This window comes from Agelaius tricolor, unplaced genomic scaffold, assembly GCF_023055355.1.
Source record: "Agelaius tricolor isolate 1412-34295 unplaced genomic scaffold, bAgeTri1.0.p SCAF_4, whole genome shotgun sequence".
NCBI lineage: Eukaryota > Metazoa > Chordata > Aves > Passeriformes > Icteridae > Agelaius > Agelaius tricolor.
The window spans coordinates 20753610-20770743 of NW_027269264.1; the positions used below are offsets into that span (position 1 = coordinate 20753610).

The 17134-nt window shown below is 43.2% G+C and overlaps 1 protein-coding gene across 1 annotated transcript in view; it reads left to right on the top strand.

The window, feature by feature from the left end:
* The first annotated feature begins 16059 nt into the window (after positions 1–16059).
* Positions 16060–17134, top strand: part of GAS1 (growth arrest specific 1) — a 2662-nt gene continuing 1587 nt past the window's right edge. Inside the window, exon 1 of the mRNA XM_071424836.1 lies at positions 16060–17134. This exon is cut by the window's right edge and continues 1587 nt beyond it. Coding sequence (XP_071280937.1) covers positions 16060–17037 — 978 coding nt within the window. The 3' untranslated portion in view covers positions 17038–17134.

The following is a 17134-nucleotide window of genomic DNA, read 5'->3' on the forward strand; positions in this document are numbered from 1 at the left end:
TACCATACACCTTTGGTTGTGGAAGACAGTTCCTGTGCCAGCTACCAAGTCATTGAGCTCAGTCCACCCATGTGAGCACAGGAGCAATTCTCCAGTAGCAATGCAGAAACATATGGCTGCTTCCATTTGAAAATCCAGCTTCCCACTACCAATGAGAAGAGAGCTGACCCGAACTGAGAGGATGGCCTATGAGACTATTGCTGTGAAGTGTGGATTGCCACTTTGTCACTGTCTTGTCTCACACTCTCTCATCACATCACTGCCCAATTCTTGGCAGGTTACTAAAGGCCAAGACAGGGTTATACCTGCATCTGTTTGCATTGGATATTATTCAAGGACTTCATATTCTTTGCTTCTTCACCTTACACCTGGCTTTGTACTCTTTAGAGAAAGATGTCATTTGTGATTGCATTCTACAGACCTTTGGATGACTGTCCAAGTCCATTAGTTATGTTTTTGGAAATACTTCCTGCTAGTGATCTTTCAGTTCTTCCCAGATAGCAAGCAGAAGCAGTTCTTCTTATGTCTCAGCCATAGAAAATATGGTACAGAGATACAGTGCACAAATGTAAATGGAATAATGCTGAGCAAGGCCAGATATATATATATATCTCTGCAAATAGATATATGGTATGACATGAACAATAGATGCTGGTATATCCTGGTAAGGTTGAAAACCAGAGGACTGTCATAAGAATATTGGGAGCAGATGAACAGTCATCTGCACACTGACTTAATACTGGATAAACCAACTGCACTTTTAAAATAGCAGTATAGAACATGGATTTTCTCACCAGCTAGCATGTACTAAAACATAGTCATGCAAACAGAGATCATTTCAAACGAACCACCTATTCCCTTCCACTACCTTGCAGGCAAGTAGCATGTGTTTTACCAAACAGTCCTTGGCAGTTCTATATTCCAAGCCTTAGCACTTTAAAAATGGACAGAAAATTGTTTTGGAAAAGAACCAAACATTAACTATTAAAACTCAAACAAAGAAGTATGAGTTGGGAAACTAATCTCTTTTTATATATCTGAAAAGAGAAATGAAATTCAGTTTGGAAAACATTTTTATTAAAAACTGTATCTGTCTGTACTCTGAAACACCCTGGAGGTCTAAAGATGATATCAGTATATAAATATTCAGGGCTTCCTGAATATTTCTTCTCAGAAAAGACTTGGGTTTTTTTTTTGGTTTTTTTTTTCCTTACAATTTCTTTGACCTTTAGAAAACAGTCACTATTTGTAGCTTGATTTTTTCAAGATGTTCGCTGGTACATAAAGATGGCAGGGAATTCAATTTAAAAGTCAACTCATGAAACACCATATAATAGTCAGAAGATAGTATTGCTTTAGGCCATGTTTTATTAAGTGAGCAGCCATTCAAAGCATTTTGGAGCATATTATATCCTATTTGAAGGAGTTCGCTTCATTCAATCCTACAGAAAAAATATTTTACAACAGAGATGATATTTGAACTATCCACAGGCATATGGATAAAATGGTCAGTACTCAGATTTAGCAGAGATGAGTCTTGCTTTATGGAGGCCTGTTAAAAGAACTGATTTATAAAAAGGTCAAGGTTTTTTTTTCCTTTAAAGGGAACAGGACTTTCACGAGGTCCCATAGAACAGCTGCAAAAATACCTTTAGTCTGTCATCCGGAATTCCTGAAGGTGAGTTGTGGATTTGTGGCTAATGAAACACTGCAAAATAGAACTCACCATGTTATAAAACAGCCTTAATGCTTTATTAGCCTTTTACAGGTCAAAAAAGGAAAGGTGCCCAAAGCATGTTATTCTGTTATAATTATCTAAAGCCAAATTTAGAGAGAAACACAACAGAACCGAACATACACAGATGTTTTTGTGACCTCAAAAGTGGATCACAGATTATTTATGACACTACAAAGCAATCACTGGAGACCTGGGGTCCAATTAAGGATTCTCACTGATGAAAATCAGTACACTTTCTCATGATCTACAATGAAGAAAGATCGAAATTTGGTCACCAAACCTTATTTCACTTGACCTTATAAAGCACAAGAATTTGTTCCTGGAACAGGACTAGCTCACTCCACAGATAAGCAATCTGATAAGAGTAGCACTGGCCAATAGATTACTTGGGGTTGAGAGCAAGGAAAGGGCACTGAGAGAACTGTGTTCCTGATGGTTCAGAAAACACAGTATGCATTATACATCATAGAAGGCTTTCTGATATTTCTGTTTTTCCTACCTTTACAAAACAAAACTTAGGAAATTACAGGAAATTACCCCATTTCTAAATGAATGACCTTGTACACTACCTCTTAAGCTGAATTAAAGAGAAGGCTCTGTCCTCCTAAACAACACTACATTTCAATAATTTGAATTTTTGAGGTAAAAATACCATACATTTTTAATTTTGCAAATACAAAACAGCTCTAATAATTTTCTTTTATTGAATTTTGTTTTGTTCAATGTATTTCAGTTAAAAAATCTATTAGAGCTGTTTTAATTTTGCAAATACAAAACAGCTCTAATAATTTTCTTTTATTGAGTTTTGTTTTGTTCAATGTATTTCAGTTAAAAAATCTATGGCAGATAAAAATAATCCAGTGCTATTCATGGGGAGAAAGCCTTCAGAGATGTGACTAATAGCTTTACATTCCTGGAGAAATATTGACGCAAATTGCAAGACAATACTTGCTGATGAAAATGATTCCTATGATTCTACACAGCTGCAACTGGATTTTCATCACATTGCCAATGTGGACCAGAGTTTTCCCCTCACAGTTTTCAGGGCAAGTTCAACGAACAAAACTCATCTCCACCAGTTTTTCTTAAGGACAAAGACCTGATTCCTTCAATAAAATCTTTCCAGACATAGATGGGATACATAGAAACTCCTCTTCAACCCTAAATGTGCCCAGTTTTAAGCACTTCAATTGTAGTTCTGGGAAGAGGACTTTTGTTCTGGCTGTTTGTTTGTACAGGGTGATTTTCATCCATAATGACAATAAATGCTACCTATTTCAGAAGAAATGAAAATTGTATTCTGTACCTTTTCAGATGGGTAGTCTGAGAACATTAACTTATTTATTACATAGCTGTGTCTATATAGTGGAAATTCTCCCATCAAGAGACATCCTGCAGACATAAACATTACTGGGATTACACTGAATCTGAAAGGCCTAAAGTGGAGAACAATTATGATGCTTTTCACCTGTGATCAGAACATTTTCCCTACAACATTCATGTATTCTGAAATAAACTCAACTTGCTCTTTTGCTGAGTTGTCAAATCAATATATGTAAAAATGAAAGATGTTTTATTCATTGCTAAGTGATCCACCACAATAAAAGTGAGCATGCTAAAGATGAAAATGATAGTTCAATACCTGCTAGTTACTTGTTCAAAAACAAGGAAGAAGGGAGGAGAAATGTGCAATTTCTCTTTTGGTAAACTCTTGACCATTTCTTCAAAATATTTTACTAGAACTTGCATGTTTCAAGGCTGGTTTCAAACCAGGCCTGGTTCAACTGAAGGGAGAGTTTGCACCAGGCACTTACATGCTACTGTCTCAGGCTGGATGAACTATGTCTGCCTAATTCGGACTCCCCTTGAACATCAAAGGTCTAACTCACACTTCAGGGTGAGCAGGGTCACATTCCACCTAAAAGGAGCCTAATACTGCCTGAACTGTTCACAACAAGCTTCTTGTTTGACAGTTTTTGACCCATTTTCTGTTCTCAAATGATGTGCAAGCAAACTTATATTTTGTCACATTCTTTAATAATTCACTAAACACTTCATGTGGATTCATTCAAATGGCTTTCTCTGAACTATCTGCTCTGAGCCATGCACATCTGTAGTGTGTCATTCAGGCTGCAATTTTCCACCTGGTTGTAACTTCTAGTCTCTGGAACATTCCCAAATCCACAGAAAAATTTCAGGATGGCCACCCAAATGATCCTGAAAAACTCTCATACAACTGCACCTAGGTATGCACTTGTACAATGCTTTACCTTTAATAAATAATTTTGTGAAGGGAAATTCCATTAGGAAAGTTGGTAAAAGGCAACTGGAGAGGCCATAGCAGTATCAGTAAATATGGTCAAGTAGAAGACCTCTGCTGTTTTTTTTTCTAAATGTGAGCAGGGACTGAAAAATAAGAGGGAAAAAGAATGGGCCTGAGTGGGAAAAATACCAGGGGAAAAGATGGAGGCATAGGGAAAATAAGTATAAAGATGTTATCACAAAAAGGAAACCATTCCTCAGTGGAACAAAAAATGTTGAAAATATTTAAAGGGCACTAGTTCTAGCCAAATGCATATATGATCCTTTGATCTCCCTATGAGGAAATTCACTGTCTTGCAGTAAGCACCAGATTCTCCACATCAGAACACACTGCTAAACTTTTCAGTGTGCAAGAATTCACTAGAGTTGAATAACAAATAACATGCTGTAATTCACAACCCAAAAAGAGCAACTAGTTAATGATCCCACTTTTCTGTCAAAAAGCCTCCATGTCTAATGCAGTTATATATGTTAGGTTAAATTTAGGTTAAAACCAACTATGAAATACAGATATCCCTTGAACAGGGTACTACAAGAAGTTTTAAAGCAGGATCAGCTTTGCAATCCCAAAAGAGGTACCATGGGTGTATTGCAAAACCTCAACTCTACGGCATGTCTATAGCATGTTCCCACTGGTATGAAACAAACATAACAAAAGCAAGTCTTCTGTGAACTTAATTCAGACTTTTGCTGGAAGAAAACCAACTTGTACCTTAAGAAAAAGGCAAGCAGGTAATAGGGAATTTTCTCTTTTATGGTTAAATTTAGAAAAGCAAATGCCAAAAGTAGAAAGCAAAGACTGGATATAAACTTGTAAGGCTGTTTTCCCCACAAGATGTCTTAATCTAAAAAGTATCTTTTCCACTGTTTCTAATTTTTTATGCAGCTTGTAGCCCATAAGCACGAGTATCCAGAATGGGGTAAAGGCTGTGAACAGCAGAAAGAAGGAGGCACTAAACAGATTTGTGGGATGAATGTATGAAGCTGATGTTAGAACAAAATGAAGCAAATTTAAATGCTATTATCTTGATTTTACAAGAATATTTGCAACATTGTTATACTAAAACCTAACCCTAGTTTGCTTCAGTATAGTGTCTGAATACACACATTTGACACAAGTAATGAGGCAATGCTACACAAAGAGATGCAGTTTAATGAACTGAAGTGGCATGGGTATCATACCAGTCATTACCCTGGTAATTAATTTTATGAATACACAGGAATTAATAATTTTAGAAAGATACCTGGGTGGGAAAATGAAATACAGCCATGAACAATCATAGCTAAAATTGGTAATTTTACATCAGATATAAGACATGTTTCCAAACAAAGAAATCTTTTGAAAGAAGGTGATAGAAACCCCTAAACTTATCACCTAGGACATTTAAAAATAGATCAAAATTAACTACTGGAAAATTTAACACAATGACTAATCTCACACTGACTGCATAATCTTGCAATAGGAATGGAGAATGTTCCAAAGCTTCTTTTCCATCTCTAATGTGTAATATCTGTAACTCTCTGGACGTGTTTGGGCTATCCAACCATGGATATTGGGTCTGGCTCCAGAAAACAGCATGATACTAGCATACAACTTAGTTCCCAGAGATTGGGAAATCTCCAGAGTGCCACTGTTGCTAACCATTTCCCTCAAAGTAACAACTTCAGTCTCATCTTCACAGTCATCCTAGAACTGATCCATCCCTCATGCAGAACTTTGAAAAGACCAGTTGCCTCAGCAAGCAGAAAGAGCTCACCTAAAATCCACACACAGAATGATTGCTGTTTGTAGGAAGAACACAATACCCATTTGCAACGCAACTGCAGACAGCTGGTGGCTCAGTGTATTTTGATACATCAAAAAAATATTTACATATTTTATACATATTTAATAATTCACCTGAAAACTACAGCTACTATGTTATGTTGTTACTTAGATCTCCCATCTCAATACTTTAATGCCTGTTATTGGCACAATAACAAGTTTATGGCTGATTGTATTTCTCTGTCATATCTAAAGCCCTTAACTTTTGTTAGCTGCAGAAAGGAGATATGTTTTCAAAGCTATCCAAGACTGCGAATAATTACGGTTTGAATGTCAAATAAGAAAATCTGATTTTCAAAGGTTAGGTGCTCAGCATATTCTGAAAATCAGGCTGTCTGGAAATGTTTCGGACTGTAACTCTAATAAGGAAGTAATCGTATCATTCATCACTTCTGCAAATTAAACTTTTAAGACAAAGACATTTGCCTTTCATCCCAGCATTCAGACACCACAGCTAAGGGTGTGGTAGAGGTATGGAGTAGAATTCAGCTAACTGCTTTGACATCTTTTAATTTTAGGTGACATGTAGGAAGAAAGATACATGTACCTGCATGAATATAGCTGCTCTTCCTGTAATAAAATCTGCCAATTATCCATGCTATTTCCCTCCATATAGAAATCCACCTTAATTGATTCTTCTCCTCTGATATTTCAAGCAAATGAACAAATGGACTTAAGGCAGTGTAGGTTGGTGACCATATGAAAAGTTACACTAACTATAATTGCCTTTTAAAAGACCTAGTTAAATCAAAGCAAATCCTTGCCTAAGCACACTTAGTTTATTTATTGGGTAACACTGATTTATTTGAATTGGTAATCTGGGTCAGGACTCTGAAATATTTGCATGCCTACTTCATGTTTAGCACACTATTTAGTCTAAACACATTTTGTTTCAGTAGAATGAAAGAATGAAACTCTTCTAAAAAAGGTGTAATAAACAAGTCTGACACTCTTTTATAGCAGGTCAACTCAATAAAGACATCACCATTTCTTGATGATATGAAGCCAGCTGTGCTTAAAGAGACCTACTGGAAAACACCCATAGTCAGTTTGCTAACTCACGATTTATGTTGAATTAGATTTTTATTGCTTTAATCAAATTGTTTTGAAAGACGATTTTATTTTAATCTCAGCTAGTTTAGTGTGTAAACAATGCTGTAAGCAAATATCATCACAGGATACATTAAGGAATAGCTACTAAATGAAACACACTGATATATTTCTGGATCGATGTTTCACTACAGTCATCTTCAAATTCTAATACAGAAATTGAATTTGGGAGTAGAAGAAGTAGGAGATCAAATTATGTGTTACCTTTCCAGAGTCCATGTTATACTTGTGATGGTATAATCTGAAATGACAAAAAAATGAGACCACTACTCTTATTTTTGTGCATGGAACTCCTCTTACCCACAAAATTACTTATTTCTTCATGCTTCACCTGTAGAAACATTCAGAATTTCTGACTTCTTACAAGCTGGTATTATACACATTTCAAAGAAGCACACCCAGAAAATGAAACACAAACCTATTAGCTGCTTCTGGGTAGTTGTAAACATTTGAAAAATCTGAAAGTAAAAAGGTTAACAAACCAAAACAATCCAGCAAGCCAAAAATCTAACTGCTTCTGTGTGTATGTATGTTGACATGTCCACCAAAGAACTCCCATAAAACTGTAATGGTTGAAATTGGTTTGACATGGAAGTACAGTAGACTCTTGGTCAGACGTGAGAAGTATGATACTGATTTTGTGGATGATTATGATTAGATTTATTGCTAATACAGTATCTCAGTATAGTCAATGAAGTTTATAGTATAACCATGTCTTAAGGGTTATAATATAAGCAGGTTCAGCTAGAAATGGGCAGGTTCACGGTCTTTGGCCTTTCAGAATGTACAATCACAAAGCAACATAGCACCTATATAGTTAAGAATTTTATCTCCACATATAGCTAGGTTTCACTTACCCTCCCAAAATTGAGTGTTTCCCTGTCCTCAGGTTGGATGTACAATGCAGGCGTCCCTGCCAGGGACGGGATCCACCTAAAAGCTGACTGCAGCCTTGGAAAACCATTTTGTCGGACTCCAGCAGCATTTTATATCCTTTTGCAGGCTGATGTGTTACCATGTCAACCTTGATCAACACAGCTTCTCCATCTCCGGAATGCATTCATTAAGTGAGCATCCAGACAGCTCATCCTGAAATTCCTACCCAGTGTTCTCATCTTAGCACAACTCCCACCGAGTGTTCTTACCTAAGGCCAAATCACATTGCCTGCTGGAGACAATCACAAAGGAAGAGGTGGTGTGTGGGGCAGGGAGGGTGAAGGGAAGACCCGACTATCCTGTCACACATATTGACAGTGTGTATGGTTCATATTTACCTTCATGGAATATGGTTATTTAAAACCTGTCTCTAACTGGCTTAACAGGTGACCAGGAATCACTTGGCTTTGCCATTACTTTTGCCCTCCTTAGGACCAAAAAAGGGTTGATGTCCTACTTAGATTTGTTTTAACAGCATGTGTGGTCTAGTTTGTAGTTTAGATTGGAAGAGAGTTCAAAAGAGAAGTCCAGCAATACTGTATTGTGCAATACTTCCATGTTTACTTTACTGGATGCACTGGGTAAATCTCTCAATGATACTTACTATTTCATATATAAATAGCAACCCTCAACTTTACAAGGATTCTATTCAATTTTTAAGTAAATATTACAAACGTAAAATTCATATTAAAAAAGGATACAGTGGATTAAAAATCTATTTCAGGCAAACTTGTGTATCCTCAGGAGCTGATGGACCTCAAGGCATGGACCTCAAGGAGCAAAGTCCTTCCCACAGTAAGAGAAGAACCTGAAAATACATAAGTCTACCTGACTTGATGAAATGCATCCTAGACTCTCGAGAGAATTGACTGATCTAGCTGGCAAGACACTCTCCTTGACATGTGAAAACTGATACCAGTCAGGTGAAATCCCAGGTGACTGGAAAAGAGGGAACATTGCACCCGTCTTTTAAAAGGGTAGAAAGAAAGTCTAGAAACTACCAAACTGTCAGCCTCCCCTCTGTCCCTGGGAAGACCATAGGACAGTTCCTCCTGGACACTGTGTTTTAGCAGGTGATTCAAGACAGCCAGCACAGTTTCACCAAGGGCAAGATCTCTCTGACCAACCCAGTGGCCTTCTGTGATGAAGTGACTACATCAGAGGACAAAGGAAGGGCCACAGATGTCACCTATGTCATCTATATGTCTTTCTGTAAGACCTGTGCTATGGTCCACCTTATTCTTCTCTCTAAACTGGAAAGAGAAGGAGTTGATGGGTCATCTATTTTGTGGATTAGGACTTGGCTGGATGGTTGCATCCAGAGGGTAGTGGTCAATGGCTCAATGTCTGAATGGACATCAGTGACAAGTGGCTTACCTAGGGAACCATATTGGTACCAGGATTGTTTAATATCAGTGACATAGACAAAGGGATCCAGTGCACCCTTAGCAAGTTCACAGGTGACACCAAGCTGAATGGTGCTGTTGACACTCCTGAAGGACAATATGACAGCCAGAGGGACTTGGACAAGATCAAGAAGTGGGGCCGTGTTCAGCAAGACCAAGGGTAAGGTGCTGCACCTAGGGCAGGGCAACCCTTGATTTCAACACAGGCTTGAGGATGGACAGATGGAGAGCAGCCCTGATGGGAAGGACTAATGGGTACTGCTGGATAGCAGGTGGACATGAACCAATTGGTCAGAGCCTAACAACACCAAGGTAGTGGGTTCAATTCCTTGTTGTGCTAACAACACCAAGGTAGTGGGCTCAATCCCTCTATGGGCCATCCACTTAGGAGCTGGACCCAGTGATCCTTGTGGGTCCATTCCAACTCAGGATATTCTGTGATTGTGTGACTGTAAATGTGCATTTGCACCCTACCTGGAGTGCTGTGTTTAGCTCTGGGTCCTCAGCACAGGAGAGACGTGGGCCTCATGGAGCAGGACCAGAAGGAGGCCACAAAAATGATCAGAGGACTGGAGCATGTTTCCTGTGAAGACAGACTAAAACAGCTGCGGCTGTTCAGGCTGGAGAGGACTTCAAGGAGACCTTATTGTGGTCTTCCAGTGCCTAAAAGGGGGTCACAAGAAACATGGGGACAAAACTGTTAGTAGGGCCTGTAGCAAAAGGACAAGGGTAATGGTTTTGAACTAAAAGAGGGTAGATTCAGACTAGAGATAAGGAAGAAATTTGTTATGATGAGGGTGATATAACAATTGAAGAGGTTGCTCACAGAGGTGGTGGATGCCCCATCCCTGAAAACAGTCAAGGTCAGGTTAGATGAGGGTTTGAGGAACCTGATACACTTGAAGATGTCTTTGCTCATTGCAGGATGTTTGGAACTAGATCATGTCCTATCATAAAATGCTTTGAGTGGGAAAGAACCTTAAAAATCATCTCTAGTTCTAACCCCCCTGTCATGGGCAGGTCTTGGTATAGCTTAGTATATGATGGGGCCTGTGAAGCAGGTGCAGAAATTAGGTGGAAGTCTTGTGGTTTGTGTTGTCATGGCATGAGGGGGCAGAGGGGAATGTGGGATGAGGTGTAGTCTCCACAGTCTTGTTCTTCAACCTGATACCCAGAAATGTTTTGTAGAAACCAAGTACACCACCTACAAAATGTGCCCACATTGCCCATACAAAGTGCCCACACAGGCTTGACCACAGTCCCATCCACAGCAATTCACACAGTAGTGGTTATAAAATATACCCCAATTTTGCTTCTAATCAGGGGATGAGAGTTCAGTGTGAAATTGCAGGGACAGATTGATAGATTTGTTCTCCTTGCTCTCCCCAGAAGGGATGCCTTTTGGTAAGCCCGATGTCCTCAGATATGCTGAGTGCTGACGCTGATATTAAGATTGTGATTGCAATTACACTGTTACTGCTATATACAGCTACTCTGCAGTTAATACATTGTCACCAGCAATCCGAAAGAACCGTTTATGTTGCACTCAATGAGCTGTGCTATTTGTGAATCCGACTGGCTCCTTTGATTGCAACCAGACCTATAGTTCATGGACTATTTGTGCATCTGGTGTGGGACCTGTAGTTATGACTTTGCAACATGAGGGACACCTTTATGTCATCACCAAAGATGACCTTTAAAGCTCCCTTCCAACCCAAACCATTCAATGATTCTCTGTGTGCAGCTGACCATTACAGCACACTTGCAGGACCCATAACATTGTAATGTTCATGAGACTTTACATTGGCAAAGACAACCTCAAAAATGTATAGCAAAAAGAACTGAACCTAAGCATGAAGTGTAGTAGTGTCAGCAGCTATGAGGTGCAAATCAAAACTGTTGGTCAACACAATTACTTACTATCCTCCCTGTTCATTATTTTTCTTTCAGACTAAATCAAGAAGAGAAGGCATGGTCACACTGGGAAGTCATGTCCATTCTAGTAAAGAAGAAGTTACTATTTTGGGGAGAATTCCACCTAGTTTAGGTGGCTAACTTAAGACATGAAAGTCCCAAGCATTCCTGCAGAGACAATAAAAAGATAAACTACTCCAGATGTGGAGAACAAACTTAATTTAAACGCCTTCACTCTCTCTTCTCTATTGAAACAGACACCACTTGAATGCATTATATTCATTCCCCTGCCCCCAGTTTGTGCTGGGAATCTGGTAAGTCACAAAGTTATTCTTTTGTAACTTTAGAATGCAGACATTATTTATGGGTCTCTGAAGGTACAGCAAATCCAAGAACTCTGTTGTATGCACATGTCCATATTCAGTCATCTGCACAGGCTACTATGAGTGACACCTTACTGGGCCATTTCTACAGGATGAGTGTTGGTCTAAGAAGCAGGACTTTCTCTGCCTACCATAACACCAAGATTCTGACAACTACTGACAGAGTTTCTGCCTTTCACTGACAGGTGAAGTCTATTATTATAAGAGAATTAAGTCCCTTCTCCAAGAAGAAAAATTGCTCTCTGAGTATCCCTATCAGGCACATATTTAAGATATTACCAGATGCACATACTGAAATTGTATCAGCAAATTAATTCCCAGGACACCTGCCAGAAATGTTTAATAGCAGTTGTAAATCTCCAAAAATGAAAAAAAAAATCAATATAAGCCAATAAAAAATGTGCTTGAAAATAATTTGAGAGGAATTAACCACATATACTGGCCATGTATTTTCATTTTATTTTCAATGAATGTGAACTTTTTAATTTTAAGGTCACCTGGCATGGTGTCTACTTTATTTTCTTGTTTTCTAAATACTCTTGATGTAAAATAGGTCAAACAAAGAACTAAAGAAAACTAAAGATTTGGAAAGGAGATCCATTACAAAAAGGTGTGAAATAAAAAAAGGGGAAAAGACATCAGGATTAGACAAAAAGGTGCCCAGGAGTCTTTCCAATAAATCCAGATCATACACATTGGCTTTTCTGGTTGCCAAAATGACCCCTAGTGCTGGATGACAGTTACTCTATAGTAATTTGGTGTGCTGGTGTGAAGGACTAAATCAATTGCCGAGACTGGAAAGGATGGCACAGAAAAACCTGGCAAACGGGAATTCAAAAAGTTACCAGGTCTTACTCTACTGTCAAGTTGTGGAATGTATTGTCCAATTTGGTGCTTTGTGAAACAGAGGAAGAATTGTCTTCCACATTACTTTTATAGCTACTCTGAAAACTGAAAAGCTGGATTTGACAATACCACTCTGGCTGTTAAAAAACCTGGATCAAAGTGGGGGCAGACAATTATTTCCCTAGGTTTAGCTCCACACAAGAAAAGATTTCTTTCCTCCAACAGGGCACTGCGAACACCAAAGTCCTCACCCAAAATTGTAGTTACAAATACAGGCAAAATTCAAATCCTATTAAATAAAGACAGGACAGAAAAATGCTTTAAACCATTTTAAGAAGTTAGTTTATTGACAATATATAATCCTGAATACAGATAATTATATTCTAGACAGGTAAAAGGTGTGGTAATGGAAGAACTCACCTACTTTCTGTTAAAATTTTTGTCAGTATGATACCAAAGGTAATTCCAAACTTCAAAGTCAACATTTCCATTATTATTATCACTGTATAAAATAGTCATTTCTTTAACTAAAAACTGTTTGTGAAAATTTCTGCCTATGAATAATGTGATGTTTCATGCCACGCCCTGCCGCTCAAAGCACAGTCCAGCCAGGGAAGTCCATCAGCACTAGTGGGACTAGGTACTGACCCCGTCCCTGCCCCAGCAGCACCGCAGCAGCCTCCGCGCAGCAGCCACACCAGGATGCAAGGCCAGCAGTGAAGGCTCCTCTACTCCCCCTCCTGGAAGGCCCGAAGTTCAGCTGCTGCCTTTCCTCACAGAGCATAACAGCCTGCTTTTTGCTCCAGGAATGAAGTACAGCCGAGCTGGATGGATTTTGCAAATGAAGGCAGGAGCTGGGAGGGGGCAGAGCTCATCATCCAGCTGCCTGCAGAAGGCAGCCCCACTGGGACTCCTCTCTCCCGTGCTGAGGAAGCTCAGGAGGCCCCAGGCCACGACCCTGCTCCATTGCAACCCCCTCTCTCAGACTCTCTTATGTCTGGAACATCCCGACATCCAGACCCTCTTCCCTCCAGTGGCATCGTAGGGAATTTTCCCTAGGAACCAGTCAGGGCAGCAGTACATTGAACAGCACCTGCAATGTCATTTTCAACTGAGACACCCAAAACTAGCTGATTTCCACCAATAACAGTGGTGTGATCAGGTAACAGGGCAACAAAGCAATGCATGAACAATCCCAGTGTAGATAGCAATTTACATTTCCTACAACCTGCATGAATGGCATCTGGCATTTTAATACCACTATTCAACAAGAATTAAAAGAAACAGCTCTAAACTAGGCGGATGGAGGCAGGGTTTCTAAATACAGTTTTTCAGATTTAAAAACACAGTTTTTATACAAGAATAGGCAAAACTATACTGAAGGAGAAACACAAGCAGCTTGTAAAACTGATGACAATGGAGCAAGCCCTTATGAATGCTTCTCAAGCCATCAATCATACTGACTCCCAGCCACACCACACCACCATTCCACAGTCTACGCACTTTGAGACAGGCATGATTTTACACCACATGGGATTCCAAGATCCCCGAGTTTCTGGAAAATAGATTTTGTCCCAGTTTTTGTGACAGATGGAGTTGATAGTCTCAGGATGAAAAAAGCGCCAGTTTTGACAGGCAGCAGATACCGATGCCCCTTGTGGTTGGAGACGATGTTGCTCTGGAATTAAGGTAGCACGGAAACGAAAAGCAGTGGGTAAATGCACGACTACTTTGTTATGCTCCTCTCCTAGTGCCTTAATATTTTTGCTTCTACTTCCTTATAAATTGAAAGTGTAATAAGAAGGCAGAACTTCAGCAGAGCAGTTCGCTTTCAATTAAAACTAATAACAGATTTTTTGAGACATTTTACTCGTTGGCAGATCAAGTATCAAAGAATTACACTGGGATCTACTGTAGTTCTGCCAACAGGCACCCTCGTAAGTCAGTGTCTTAAAACCTGCTCAAAAATCTCAGGCGAGAAGCTGAGCTGAATGACTTTAAAATCGGGGGGTATGTGGCAAGTGGAAAGTTGTAATACTGAAACTACAGCAAAGGAGTACTTACATGGTCGCACTACACCACTAGTGGGTTAGCTTTGCTCTGCCGGAGAGTACTAGCACACTGAAACCAGGACCTCTGTTTCTACTTCAGTAAGAACAAAGTCGGTCCCACTTTGAGCCTAATCCTCTTTGCCGTTCTGGCAGCGGCTCTGCCCCCACTTGAATCACCGGCAAGTTTGGGTACACGCGTTACCCGAGCTAGAGAAGTTGGTTTTCCCCTCCTTGTGGTAGGGAACAGGACCAGTGAGAGTGCCATGCCTGCGACACGGGCGCGGAGAGCGGAGAGCCTGCCTGCCGCCCGATCCCAGCGCGGTGCTGCCGAGCCCCCGCGGGCGCCGCCGCCGCCGCTCAGCGCCTCTCGCCCGGCCGCCGCGCCGCCTTAACGGGAGGAGGGGCTCCTCGGGGGGCTGTCACTCTCCTTAAGCCTTTCCTTTCAAGCTTTGAATGTGAGCTGCCCTCCAGCCCCCCTCTCTCTTCCCTCCCTCCAGCACATCGTAAAGAGAAGGAGGGAAAAAAAAAAAAAGAAAAAAAAGGTTTCAACAACAGGCTGGGCCAATGGCAAGTGGCGAGGCAGGGAAAGGGGGCCGAGCGAAGGGAGAAAAAGTGGAGAAAGGGAGAAAGAGAGCGAGAAAGCGCAGGCTGGGGGGGTTGTGTAAAAGAAGAAGCGTTGCTAATTTTTTTTGTTTGTTTGCTTTTCCATGCATGCATAATGAAGCCTAATCAGAGCACGTTGCTGCTGCTTGGAGGGCACTTTTGTATTTAAAGCCTTGCAAAGAAAAAAAGATCCACAGACGGATCCACAGAGCAGCTTGCAGGGCTTGTTGACAACAGAAGCAGCATCAGTCGCCCGGAGAGAAAGAGACCGCGAAGGCTGACTCTTCTCCTTTCCCAGTGCTCTCGTCTTGGTAGCGAGGAAAGACATTTCTTCTCCGCGCCATCCGAAAGCGTGATCCGAACCGAGAGGGAGTGAGCGGAGCCGGGACTGTGAATGGGATCGGAGCGGCTGGCATGTGCAGAGATGCTGCGAGCGGAGAGTTAAAAGCTCCCGAGGAGGCAGCAGCAGCAGCTGGGCATTTATTTTGTGGGGGAAAAAAATAAAAAAGAGAGAAACGGAACTGCATGAAGAGCAGTACAGCACCATGAGCTCTCCCGGCGCAGCTTGCGATTCCCCGAGCGCACTACGGATCCGCTGTCGTCCGACCCCCGGTTTGCACTGACTCCCTGCACCTCCCCGGGCGCCTTCGCCGCCGCCTCGCCGAGCCCGGAGCAGCGGGTGGGGGACACGGGAAGGCCCCCGGGCGCCTGCTTCGTACCGCCGCCCCGCCGGCTTCAGCTCCCGGGGGCTAGAGAGCCCCGGGCCCGGCGCGCATGGATTGATGCGAGGAGACCTCATGCACACGGCCGGCGGGAGTTTTGGAAACTTTTCCACGGGCGGCAGCTCCTTCTCCTCCTCCTCCTCCTCGTCCACCAGCGCCTCTTCCCAGCTCGCCCGCGGCTGCAGCCAATCCCCCCGTCCGCGATGGTGGCCCGCTCGCCCGCTCGGCACGGAGGCGGCGGCCGGCGCTGGCCGCGGGCGGCCGCCTGGCTGTGGCTGGCGGCGGCGCTGGGCGCCGTGTGGCCGCCTCGGGGCTCGCTGGTGCAGGGCCGGCGGCTGATCTGCTGGCAGGCGGTGCTGCAGTGTCAGGGGGAGCCCGAGTGCAGCTACGCCTACAACCAGTACGCCGAGGCGTGCGCCCCGGTGCTCCTGCAGCAGCAGCCGCCGCCGGCGGGCGGAGGGGACGGCCCGCCGAGCGCAGCAGGCGCGGCCGCCTCGTCCAGGCGGCGGTGCCCCAGCCACTGCATCGCGGCGCTCATCCAGCTCAACCACACCCGGCGTGGCCCGGCGCTGGAGGACTGCGACTGCGCGCAGGACGAGAACTGCCGCGCCACCAAGCGCGCCATCGAGCCCTGCCTACCCCGCACCAGCAGCCCCACGGGCGGCGGCCCCGGCGGCGGCGGCCCCGGCGGCCCCGGCGTCATGGGCTGCACGGAGGCGCGGCGGCGCTGCGACTGGGACAGCCGCTGCAGCCTGGCGCTGAACCGCTACATGACCTACTGCGGGAAGCTGTTCAACGGGCTGCGCTGCACGCCCGAGTGCCGCGCCGTCATCGAGGACATGCTGGCCGTGCCCAAGGCCGTGCTGCTCAACGACTGCGTCTGCGACGGCCTGGAGCGGCCCATCTGCGAGTCGGTCAAGGAGAACATGGCCCGCCTCTGCTTCGGCACCGACATGGGCGGCAACGGCGCGGGCAGCAGCGGCGGCTCGGACGGCGGCCTGGAGGAGTACTACGACGAGGACTACGAGGAGGAGCCGAGCCAGAAGGGGAGGGACGACGTGGAGGACAATGCGGGCGCCGAGCCCGGCTTCCCCGTGCAGGCAGATAACGCTGGCCGGCCCGCCGGGGCGGCTGGAGCGCTGCTCGCCTCCATCTTGGTGCCGCTGCTGCCGCGGCTCTAGCATCCCTCCCTTCCCGCACCCCTCCTGCCTGCCTGCTTCCCATCGCTGCCTCCCTCCCTCACTGCCTCCCTCCGCACCCCTATCCCCTTCGCCGGGC